Consider the following 12,747-nt stretch of genomic DNA (forward strand, 5'->3'; position numbering starts at 1 on the left):
CTTTTCTGTGTGCATGTGGGACACAGGACTTTTCTGCGTGCATGTGGGACACAGCTGGAAGGCAGCTCTTGGAAAGCCATGGAGAGAGCCCACACCAGGAGTTAAAGTAAGTAGACCTTGAACCTAGATTGAATGATGAGTCATCAATTTCTGTTGTCTAAACCACCCGGTTGATGGTAATCGCAGCCCAGGATGACTAAAACAAAAAAATAAAGCTGCCATGAACATCTGTATACCCAAACAAAGAAACAAAGAAAAGTGACAGACCTAATGAGCAATTAAAAGAAAGAAAACACAAGACAGAATAGGAAATACAAGAGCCAGGGTGGGTACTATGATGCAACTCACGGTTCAGCTTTATGTAAATATGCATCATGGTGCCAAATGTAGACTTTTATGGGACTGGGATAAGAGTGACAGCTGAGGGTTGAAAGCTGCTGGTGTAATAGCTGTACTGCATCATAGAATGTAGAGCTACATACAGCACATCCATCCAGCAGAGGGAATCAAGGGAGTTCTGCTGCTTTAGGGCTCTACACACACACACACCTTTCCTCGTCCTGGATTTCTCCTCTTTCGTCTCAGCCTATGGAGACCTTACTCTGGAAATCTGGGAGACAGAGAAGGTCAAGTCCAGGTGGCTCCTGAACCTTCTCTGATCAGCCCTTCCCAGTGGTGTCTCCATTCCCCCTCTGCCAGAACTGAACCTCTATGCCATTCATTGTCCATGTAGCATACGCTGCTCTGCTTTGTCAGCTGCCTTAGCAAGGGCACGCCTTGTTGCTCCTGAAAGCTGGGGCATTAGTTCTGAGGGCAGGGGTGGTGTCTCATACGCCTTTGTTTCCCCAACAATATCCTAGCAATGCCATGTTCAAGGTGGGGGTGAACAAACCAGCTTCGGATGGAACCAACTGTGAAGACACATTTGTAAGTTTCAATGCATTCCTTATATGTTTTAGGTCTTAAAGATGATGGTGACAATGACACAGACTCATGTAAAGGGACAGGTGAATGCATACATTTTGAGATTCATATCTGGGACAGAGGAACAAGGGTGGTAGAAACGGGCAAAATAAAGGGCTAGGAGAAGAAAGGGCACAGACTCCATCCTCCCACCTTCCACCCTGAGCCTGGTGGAGGGATCCTTGGCATAGCACGCCCTGGAAAAAAGCCTCACTTTCTCAGGAGCAGAAGAAAGTCAATTTGATGCTTTGTATTAACGCTTTACAATAGGACAGCTGATCCAAGAAGAACTCACATTTTGGCTGAGAGGAAAGAGATACATACTGGCAAAACATGTATTGGCTGAGTTTGGCTCCACATTCTGTACTTGGTGCTGGTAACATTTCTGGTTGAATGGAGGTGCCCATGAGATGCCACAGGAATGTGGAGAAAGAACCACCTGTGTGTGCCTGGGTGAATCTGGGTGGGCTTCAGGGGTTGGGGGAGCCTGTGTTGCATCTTGGAGCACCATCAGCTCTCTTGACAGATGAGGCACAAAGCTGGAAGAAGCTGAAGGAAGGAGGAAGAACGTAGGAGCAGCATGTACACAGAGCCATGCATGCAGGAATACTGCACAGGGAGCTGGACACAGTTTGACGGTAGGAGAACAAAGTGACACGGAAGCCAGGAGTCGGGCCAGGAAAGGGAAGGACCCGGTGTGGTGAATCAGAGCAGGGTGCTCCCTGGAGTCACTTCTGGCCATGGGGCTGAAGTGTTTGGAGGAAGGAGCGCAGAAGTGGGGACAGCAGTTAGGACAAGAAGGCAAAAGATTGGGTGGAGAAGAGGGAAGGCTCAGGAAACCACTAGAATGGACAGAGTGTGAAGCTGGGGGCAGTGGAGGATGCTGGCTGCAGAGGGAAGCAGATGATGTGTTGTGGCCACCCTAAGGGCTGTGCCTGTGCCTGTGGAACCCCAGGGTGGGACCACCCGGCTTCAGGTGACATACAGCCTGGAAGCCAGATCTGCTCCAGGGACAGATAAATGGAAGACACTTGAGGCCTGGAGTGAGGAGGTGTCTCTCAAGAGGAGAAAGGAGTTTTTAAGCAAGTCAGCACTAAGCTATGAAAACTGTGCTGAAAGTTCAGTTAGTTTGCCTGTCTATATTTCTCTTTTACACAACCAAAGATTATAGTCAAAGCATTCTGAACAGCGAACACAAACTGAAGGCTTTAAAGACCACTTGGTTTGAAACAGGTTATGACTTAATTTCTGTGATTTGTCAAGTATCTTAAGTCAAAGCAAAGTTCAGTTTATGTCAGTAACTGTATGATTCCAGCTTGCTATTTACTCAAAGAGAGGTTATCTTGGTAAATTCTCCCTTGAGAAGCAGGACCTAACTTGCAAACACTAGAGAACCCTTAGTACTCAAATCAATCACATAACTGACTGACCCAAAGGAGAGAAGGAGCTTGGCAGCTTAAATATGAGGCGGAGTGGGGAGTGTCCTGGGGACATGTGTGGACCTGGATGCATGTGACCCATCACAGTGACATTCAACCCAACCCCACAGCGAGCTGGCCAGTAGCTAGGAACCTGCCCTATTGGGGATGCAGACTGTGAGCGCTTTGAGCTGCAGCTTCTAACTTGGCTCCTGGAGTTAGCTTTACTTATTTCCTTCCAACCCCTAACCGAGAAACAAGCAACACTGTTTCAGAGTCTGTCCTTCAGGTCTCTGTTTCAGCAGGAAGGTCTGGAGAAAGTGATGACCTGGCATTGCTTTTCACCAGCTTCGTGGGATACCGGATAAGAAGAGAATGTTTAGAATGACAGTAATACTATTTACACTGAACAGCCAAGGCTGTTTAATTCTACAGACAGACAGACTGGGCCAAAGAGTATACATTCCCACACACCATACTGCACAAATATTTTAGGAGGCTATGTCAAATAATATTTGACTGAAAAATATTTTATTTGGTTGAAAGTCAATTACCGAGCCGTGGGCTTCTAGATCTGCATGTTTACTTGCCCCAGCCTGGGAGGACACTTCTTGCTTCAGTTCTACAACATAAGGGGAGCTTCATAAGCTTCTGGCTGCTCGGCTTCAGCTGACTTGAGCCGCTGCCTTTCTCATGAGTGAGGGGTACTGTGTGTGACTCTTACAGCCCACATACGGCCTGGGAAGCACTCTGAACTTTAGTGTTTGATTTCTTATATTTGAAGTAAGAATACATCAATAAACACACACCATTCTGTACTTTTAGAAACCTTACTAAAATAGCCATTTCTAACTGAACTCACATACAAGGATGTTATTACATCTCCGACGATCATTTGATCAGTGTATGTTACTAAGCCACCCTGAAAGATGACAATGCAGATATTATGCAACACATGCCATGAATTTTCCATCAATTTTAGATATTGAATTCTGTGAATTAAACCATACAGGCTTCAAGTGATTCATTCTATTATATACATGCAATGCAAAAAGCTGATAAAAACAAGTGAGATAATCCTATCAGAAGGAGAAGAGCCTCTTTTCCCCTAGCAACATCTGGGGTAATAATAGGCCACCATTTAAACCAATGAGGATGACTCCTACACTATGAGTAAATGCAACCTTGGCTTCTTTTCTAGTGCCAGCAGAGTGAAAGGCATGCTGGACTCTCGAGTATAATTCCTTCCTATGTCCCGACCAGAGCTAACTGGCCCATGAAAGGAGTTGAACCTGTTGGACCTCTCATGGATCAATTAATTTCTCAAGCCAGCCATAAAACAAAGAATTATATTTTCATTTGTATGTCACTGTGTCAGGTATAAAGGACATTTTCTTTCTGAACACAGTAAAATAAACAGAAAGCATAGTGCCAGTTAAGTGCACTGTAATGGCCTTCACACTCTAATTCATTCTACCTACAAGGTAGGTACTAAAGTGAACTCAAAGTTAAACTTTGGGATCTGCTGTGGCTGGTGCTTGTTAAGCAAGACTGTTTGCTAGAAGAACTGTAAAACAATACAGAATTGGAAATGAGTGAGCTAAAGACCACAACTGGTGAGAGGGAAGTCCAAAGAAAGGGGCTAAGGTTTTTCAGAAGGAAAGAGACATTGAAGGGAAGGACTGGTATGGCAGCAGAGTGAAGAAGCATTAGCTGTTCGTGGATTAGGAAGTAGATGGGGAAGGAGGAAAATACAGAGTTCTAAGAAGGTGGTGGCCTAGTGCCCAGCTCTTGGCTTCTAAGCACCATTATCCAAAACAACACAAATAACAAGGAAGCATGGCTGGGAGAAGTGGCTGGCTCCACGGCTGGGGCCGGGGACTGCAAAAGCAGAAATGTTGTGGTACCACAGAGAAAGGCAGTCTTATCACCAGAACGGGGGTGTGGGACCCCACGACAGGAGCCCTACTGGCCAACTAGAATAATTTGAACAACGGAGCCAATGAATACTCATATTGAATTTACAACCCATGAGAGTAAAACTTAAAATTATCATTAAAGAAACACCAGAATGCTAAGTTGCTCCTTTGGCGTCAAGGCTAAAGGGTAAATGACAAAACAAGTGGGAAACAGGACACCGGGGAGGTCTGGAAGGATCATCCCAAGGTGTTCACCAGTGACTAAGGGACAGTCATCCTTCACTAGAGAAACTTAGTGGACGTCCAACCAGTCAAGGCTGGCACCAGTAAGGAGACACGCCGACACCAGTGCCTGCTAAGGGACTGCTGCCACATGCACGCGACTTCATCGCAATCATGATAAAATATTGGGAAAACCCAACCTGACAGAAAGTTTGCACCATAACCACGCAGCACTCGTCAGAAACGTCTTACGGAAGACAAGACTGACTCATGGCTCAGAGCAGGAGGGACGGAGGAGCTCTTCCAGATTTCCAACATCTCTGTAAGTCTAAAATTACTAAAAAACATTAAAGCAGCAAATAGCGTTGACAAATGTGTTCCGTTCTGATCCTCTATATTTTTAATTACTTACTGCCATCTACAATTGCATTTATTTTACATATTTATCCTACTATCTATCTTATGTGCAAAAAAAATTTAGTTCTACCAAAGCAGGGAGTTTTTATCTGTCTCAGTTGCTGCTGATTCTGCAGCATCTAGGACAGCGCTCTGAATGCACAGGGACAGACAGTATCTTAGTTAAGACTCCAGAGAGGCTGGTAGAATAAAAACTAGAAAAGCAGGCGTTAAGATAAGAAAATTTTATTCTCAAACTCCTGATTTCTAATAAGTTCCCCATTCTTCTCTTTAGAGTCTATATAATGTGAGCTTTTTACTTGTCTACTCATCACATTTCCTGGGCAGTCACTATGTACACAAAACTGAACTAGGCACCAAGGGCATGGAGACAGGCAAGACATGGCCCCTGTTCCCAAGTTGTCGCTGTGCGGGAGGGGGAAAAGATTCAAGCAACCAAACATAAAGCAGATGAACACAGGAAGCTCCCAGGAGTGAGGCAGGAACTATCCCAGGTATTTCGAGGGGTGGGGGACGCACTGAGTGAGGAGTGAAGGGAAAGCATCACTTTTCTCCAGGCCTTTAAGGAATGCTTAGAAAGCCAAGGTGGAGGAAAGGCTTATCAAGAGAAGGATCACAGGAGCCAATGCAAACAAGCAGGAGAAAGGCTCCAGGCTCAGGTTGGCTGGGGCCCTGGGGGGGGGGGGTGGGAAAGCCAGGCCAGGACTGGGGGCAGCCTGGGCGGACTCCAGATTTCATCTGGGAGCACCAGGCGCTGACCTCTCAGTACTTCTGGGTAGGAAAGGAATGTTAACAGGGCACTGACCTGCAAAAATCTGCCGCAGAAGTCCACAAGAGAATTCTAGACTTACAAGAATTCACGAATTGCAGCTTTCTAATACACGGTGTTCTCAGCCTGGTCTTCCTACGTCAGCAGTTTGGCCTGAATGCTCTTGCCATCCGCCGTCCCTGCATTTAGCACCCCACAAAGTGTTGCTTTGAGTGGAACAAATACCTGCCTTGGTTCGATTCCACACTTACTGCACTCTGGCACATAAGGAAAGGCTTAATGCTGTTTTACAGTACAGCCTTCAAAGCAGCTAGTCATGGTTCAAAATTTTCCTTTTCGGGTCATACAGTCTTTAGTTCTTGCCTATGTAACTGGCAGGCTCTTCACTGTCACCTCACCTGCTCCTGTGCACATCTGGGGTTACTAATGCGCTGTGAAATGTGATGCTCAGGCCGCCCTAACATCCCGAGTGCAGTCTTCACAGCAGAGAACACAACAGCAGCCCAGCATGGACTGGAGGACGCCAGCCTCTGTAAGCAGCCAGCTTTGGCCTGGGCAGCCACCTCATGGCTTTCTCTGAGTTGCCTCACCTGGAAACCTCGGTCAGAGCAGCACAGACTCACAGCCCTGCTACAAAGTGTTACTGTGCTTTCACACCAGACTCACTGGCTGAACCTACCAGCATTTTGACAAACAGCCTAGAGAGTAAAAGGACTGGCAGCTCACTCACCACTCACGTCTTCATTTCGAGCTTTGATTCTGCTTAAAAAATATATCCTTCTGTCTAGTTGATCCTCATTGAAGGAGAGCACAGAGACAAACCAGGGTGGGAAACTGCAAATGTGCAAATGCACTAGCTGCACGCTCCTGCCCACTTTCTCCCTGCTGAAAGCCCACAACTGGCTTGCCTTGCCTTCCTCCAGGGATCAAACCCTCTTTCTATTTTGAGTCTTCTGATGTTCGTGTGAGTTCAGTCCACTCCCCTGCATTAGGCCTCTTACTTCATTTTTTGCTGCTGAAATAAAATACCTGAGATAGGGTAATTTGTCAAGAGAGGTTTGTTAGCTCGCAGTTGCAGAAGTTCAAGAACAGTGGTGCTGGCTTGTGCTCTGCTCTGGGGAGGGTCCCTGGCAGTGCAGGAGAGGCTGTGGCAGAGATCCCAGGGTGAGACAGGAAATCAGCAGTGAATGGGGCCAGGCTAGTTCTTTCTGCGATCACCGCTCTTGGGGGAACTCACTCACTCACTCACTCCCAGAGACGAGCATTAATCCCTTCTGAGAGTGACACTTTCAATCACAAAACCACCAGGTCCATCCTGGGGAACAAGGTTTCACTACCTCAGGGACCATGCTGTCGACAGGGGCTTCTCAGGGACTCAATCATATGACAGCAGCTTCTACATACGTCATTTCTTCTTTTGGCACTGCTATCCCTATCTTTTATTATTATTATTTAAAGATTTATTTTATCTTTGTCACAAAGTGAGATATACAGAGATGAGGAGAAACAGAGAGGAAGGTCTTCTGTCTGATGATTTACTACCTAAGTGACCACACTGCTGCAGTTGAGCTCTGATCCAAAGCCAGGAGCCAGGAGCCTCTTCTAGGTCTCCCATGGGTGTACAGGGTCCCAAGTTTTTGGGCTGTCTTCGACTGCTCTCCCAGGCCACAAGCACGGGGCTGGATGGAAAGTGGGTCTGCTGGGACCAGAACTGGCAGCCATATGGGATCCCGGCGCGTGCAAGGCAAGGACTCTAGCTGCTAGGCCACCAGGCTGGGCCCTTATTATTATTTTTTAAACCCATGCTTCTTGGAGAATAATGTTCACATAATTTGGGAGGTGAAATGGAAGAAGAGATCACTGTGTAGGGCTGTGGGCACCTGCAGAAGTAAAGCTTTGCCAGTGGCCACCGGCATCTTCCTGCAGCCTTCCCTCGGGTGCAGCAGGCAGGCAGGCCACTGGAGGTAACACTGTGCCCACTTCTGACTTCCCGACTGCCAGCTCTGCTCCCCTAGCACACTCAGTGACTTTCAAGTCCTTATATTAAATCTCATCTACTTGAAGCCAGGAGATTGATTCTACTGACAGATACGGAAGGAAAACAGCAGTTATTTTGTGAAAATGACTTTATACGAGAAACAGAAATGCCAGTTCATGTCCCAGCTGCTCCACTTCCCATCTAGCTCCCTGTTTGTGGCCTGGGAAAGCAGTGGAGGATGGCCTAAAGCCTTGGAACCCTGCACCCATGTGGGAGACCCAGAAGAAGCTCCTGGCTTTGGATTGGCTCAGCTTCAGTCTTTGTGGCCAATTGGAAAATGAATAAGTGGATGGCAGATCTTTGTCACTCCTCTCCATAAATCGGATCTACTTTTCCAATATAATAAGGAATTTTTTTTTTTAAGGGCTCTATGAGCCCTGCAGTCAATCCCAGCCTCAGCCAGCACAACTGCCTCCAGAGAACAATGGCTTCTCCTTGTCTTGGGCCTTCCAACCCTCACGTAAGTACCTCACCTTGCCAGACTCTAACCTAGAACCAGGAAAGTGATCCTGGCTTCTCCACTGAGCCGCAGAGGAGATGGGAGACACAGCAGAGTTGACAGCACTGCTCTCTATTTTTTTTTTTTTAAGTTTTCTATTTCCCCTAAACTACATTTTTTTTTGTTACCAGTGTATGCAACTTAGCAAATTGTGATTCTTCTGGTAAATAGTTCTGACTACCCTCATCTGCTATAGTAAGTAGAAAGGCCAACTCCTTGTTTCCTTTGTCATAAGAATTGGCCCATTCTTGGTTTTCCTCATTATCTCTTACAAAGAGAGAGAAAACTGTCATTAAAAAACTCAGGCAGTTATCTACTTTGTGAAGGATGATAATTTTAGTCCATGACAAAATCATCTTCTCAGGAATGGAAAAATGCTCCGAAATATCCCAGTGGAACTTAGCGCCAGTGCCTGACTCCTCACCACAGGGAGACACACACTGCACGTGTGTTCCATGGCCAGCCCTGCTCAGCCTGAGCGTGGCCTTAGAATCCTTGCCCATTCTCTGTCTAGCCAGCTAGGACTAACCGCCAAGAGCTGCATTCAAGATGGAACCTACTTGCTTCTAGGCCACGCAGCCATCTGCCTATTATCCTAACATCTCCGAGGATGAATGAATCACTTCCCCAAACTTGCTCACTCCATGTCTAAGCAGTTCCATGTGTTAGACACTTATTTTTCCCCCATTTGGGACTGAAATATGTATTTCTATATGCATTGTCTAACTATTGGTCCTAGTATTACCTGCTGAGACCACACATAGCAAGACCACATCTGCCTCCAGAAACAATTCTTCCAGTGCTTCACCACAAATCTTCCCTTCTTCAGGAGAATAACAGCAGTTTGAGTTCTTAGGATCACTTCCTGCACTGACTCTTCCCTCCTATCTCACCCCTGAAGCGGGGCTCTGCACTCCAGATGCTGATTGCCTGGAGTCTTCGGATGCAGAGGCTGCTTGCTCAGACTCCATACTTCTAGAGTCCAGAGGTGGGGCTGGGCTCTCTGGCTTGCCCTGTGGTTTCCTGGCTAGTCTTCCCTTACAGGAAGGGGCCCTACTCAAGTAAGGCTAGTACCAACCGCTTCTCTTACTTCAAGCTGTCCCTGCTGACACCTGCACCTCTCTCCTGTTCACTCCTATCCACTTGCTCCTGGTCTTTATCTCCACCTGGGAATGGCCCATCGCGGCTCATTAAGGGGCTCAGTCACACATCCAGATGATGTCCGTCTCCCACACTCAGGATCCACCCAGACCCTGTTATCACTAAGATCTGCTCTGCTTCTGAAGCTCTTCCCTAAATATGCTGCTCTCTAGTTGCCACCTTCATCACTTCTGACATGCCCAATCTTATTAGAAATCCCCTCCTCCTCCCTCCGCTGTATCACCCTTTCCTGAAAGCCTTCTGATACTTTCACTTCTTTCCTGATTCAGCTTAGACACCAAGAGCCAATATTTCCCTGGAGCAGCCATTCTATTCTTCATTGACTTTGTTTTGGTTCACACAGTGCAGTTCAAATCAATTTGAAACAAGGACCAGCCAGAAATGGGTTTGGCTGCTGCTTGTAACATTGGCATCCCAGACAATCCACTCCCTACTAAGGCTTCTGGGAAAACAGTGGAGGATGGTCCAAGTGCTTGGGCCTCTGCCATACAAATGGGAGGCCCAGAAGGAGTCCCAGGCTCCTGGCTTTGGCCTGGCCCACTTGGCTATCTTGGCTATTTGGGAATGAACCAGCAGATGGAAGATCTCTCTCTCTCTCTCTCTCTCTCTCTCTCTCTCTCTCTCTCACTCTGTGCTTGTATGTATCTCTGCCCTTCTCTCTGTCACTCTGCCTTTCAAACAAATTAATAAACAAAAACTTGAAAAAAAGCCTTCCTGGACTTAAAAAAAAATTAAACAGCATGAAAACACAAAAAGTAAGAAACCAATGTCATACTTCATGTGAAAATGGAAATACTATGAACCCCTCACATCTACAATTTTCAGAAACAGAGTAATATCAAATCCATAGTGTCAAGGGGGGCGGTTTGGTATAGTAGTTAAGGCACAGCTTGAGATACTTGCATCCTATATTGGGATGTTGCAATTTCAAAGCTGGCTCTGCTGCTAATATGGGCTTCCTGTTAACGCACATTCTGGGGAACAGCAAGTGCTAGGTGAAACGCTTGGTTCCCTGCCACCCACATGGGAGACTTGGACTGAGTTCCTGGCTCCTGACTTTGGCCTGGCCCCACCTCAACTACTGTAGGTAGTTGCAGAGTGGACCAGCAGATGAAAGATCTTTTTCTCTCTCTACCTTTCAAATAAAAAGAAAAGAAAAGGAAAGAAATGCTGGCAGGCCGGGTGAGCCATGGTTTGTTTTGATGCTGTCAGCCATGGTGGGGCCCACTTACACTGCTCATGCTGTCTCAGGGGACACCTGCCTTCTCTGCCCAGGGCATCATACTGCTGTTCTATCGCCCAGGGCTTCTGGGAGTGATGGATGTGACTCCTGTGCTGTCTTACAGATGCTGTGATTGTACGGAAGACATTGTCATATGCTACGACACCTCTCCATCGCTCATTAAGCAGGGGTCCTACTGATAAGTGTTGCTAAACACTGCTCCCAAATGGCAACTGGGGAACGCAAGTGGGGGACACAACACTATGAAGGGGGTCAGATGCCCTTCTGTGGTGCGAATTAGGAAATAGTAACTAAAAATTAGAGCTGGTGAAGAAAAAAACTAAAAAGGAGTTTAAAAAAATGCTATAATGTTGTACATTTATGCATACCCTGAAATACTGCCCTTATTACCTTTTCCTTGAGGACTCTTAAAAGCCTGAGGTTTAAATGATGAGACTACCTCAGAGACACTTTTTTCATATAAGTACAAGGGCCTTATTAAAACACAGGATCTCTCCTCCCTTTTCCATGAAATGCTTCACTTTCCACTGCTACCTGTTAGGGAACCCCGGGGCTGACCTCCTGGGTGTGACTCCCCCAGCCAGATCATGTTCTAGGTGGATGGTTCTGGGTGAGTCTCCTAATCTCTCTGCCTGTCAGTTCCACATTTGAGAAGTTCAGGTGATACACAATCACCTTCCTTACAGGTTGCTGCAGGGACTTAATGAGCTGACAAATGCAAGCCCTTGAGAGCCCCAGGTGGCACTAAGTGAGCACTGTGTCAGTGCCACAGCTGCCATCTCCACTGTCACCTTCCCAGCGACTGTGACACCACTAATGACACTGAATTGGCTTCACTGGGCTAAGAACACCAGATGCCTGTTAATGGTAGGTATATGAACTATCCACAAGCACAGACAGCAATTACTCAGAGGACACAGGTATGCGACAGAAACCCTCTCCATCACAGTACCAAGTATCGATGCACAGTAGTGTGGGCACTATTCAGAGACCTTCTCTGGCACAAGTACTGGGTAAGTGTATTATCACCTTTTCATTCCTGCAGTGATTACCCAAGACAGACTACTAATGAAGGAAGCGGGTTGGGCTCACAGTTTGGGAGATTCACAGTGTATGAACAGACAGGCCTGCTGGTCTGGCCATCCAATGAGGCCAGTGGCAGAGTGTGCATGGAGGAATGATCTGGTCATGAGCCAGGAAGCAGGTGGAGTGGCTGGGCCCGCATCAGGTCTTACAGGCAACCCTCTCAGGAAGCCCACCCCATGGTGACCTGTGTGGCTCCTAGTAGACCCAGTAGACTTGAATGCCATACTTGCACTAGGCTCCCATCTTTGCAGTACCACCCACCTAAACTCTGAGGGTCAAGTATGTGAGAGCCACGTCCTATTGAAGGCGTAGCATTAGGCAGTATTACTTGGGAGAAGGGCTGCCCAATTACCAATGTCTCCATCAAGAGGGACGGCAGTTGAGTGTCTTCAGCCATCTTACCTTCAGTCTGTCTTTGGGCAGTGCAACAACCCCTTGCTTAATGATTTCCAGGACCCGCTCCACAGACAGCTCCGCTCCAGCCTGCAGCAACCTCGAGCTGAAGAAGGTGATCACCTGGAATGTAGTGTGGGTTTGTCAGTGAGCAGCTACAGCACATTTATTTTCATTACTTGTCTTTCTTGTGCTGGTTGTATCCTTCTACTCCATGTAGAGTGTGACCTGGTGGCTTTTTAAATTCACTAACCCTCCTCACCTCAGCCTTCTCCCTTCAGCGTCTGGTGGCTCATTTGGAACCAGACCCCGGGTATTCAGAGCCTGCTTGCTCTGGCTGTGCAGCAAGTGTCTCTGGAACTGTGCCCTTCACTGTGTGGCTCCACCTTGTGTTTCGGAGGCCTTCTGACGGCAACACCCACCAGGTGGGCAGATGAAACCAAACTGGGAGACCTGTCACGTCTGGGGCTTACTCAAAGCTGTCAGGAAAAAGGCTTACCAGGAAAGGAATTTCATCTAATCGCTAAAGTGACGTTTGGGGGATTATCGACGAATTTAATTTATCCACATCACTCTTATCCCTGAGCTCCAAATAATCAGCAGAAGCTGTGACTTCTCT

At 47.0% G+C, this 12,747-nt stretch overlaps 1 protein-coding gene across 3 annotated transcripts in view; it reads right to left on the minus strand.

The window, feature by feature from the left end:
* The window catches only part of DYM (dymeclin), a 290,990-nt gene that overhangs the window by 31,962 nt on the left and 246,281 nt on the right, over positions 1 to 12,747 (minus strand). For all 3 annotated transcript variants that reach the window (XM_040984988.1, XM_040984986.1, XM_040984989.1), the window contains one exon: positions 12,138 to 12,251. In XM_040984988.1, coding sequence (XP_040840922.1) covers positions 12,138 to 12,251 — 114 coding nt within the window. The remainder of the gene's footprint in view (positions 1 to 12,137; positions 12,252 to 12,747) is intronic.

Source organism: Ochotona curzoniae, unplaced genomic scaffold, assembly GCF_017591425.1.
Source record: "Ochotona curzoniae isolate NIBS_2020 unplaced genomic scaffold, NIBS_Ocur_1.0 contig_43, whole genome shotgun sequence".
NCBI lineage: Eukaryota > Metazoa > Chordata > Mammalia > Lagomorpha > Ochotonidae > Ochotona > Ochotona curzoniae.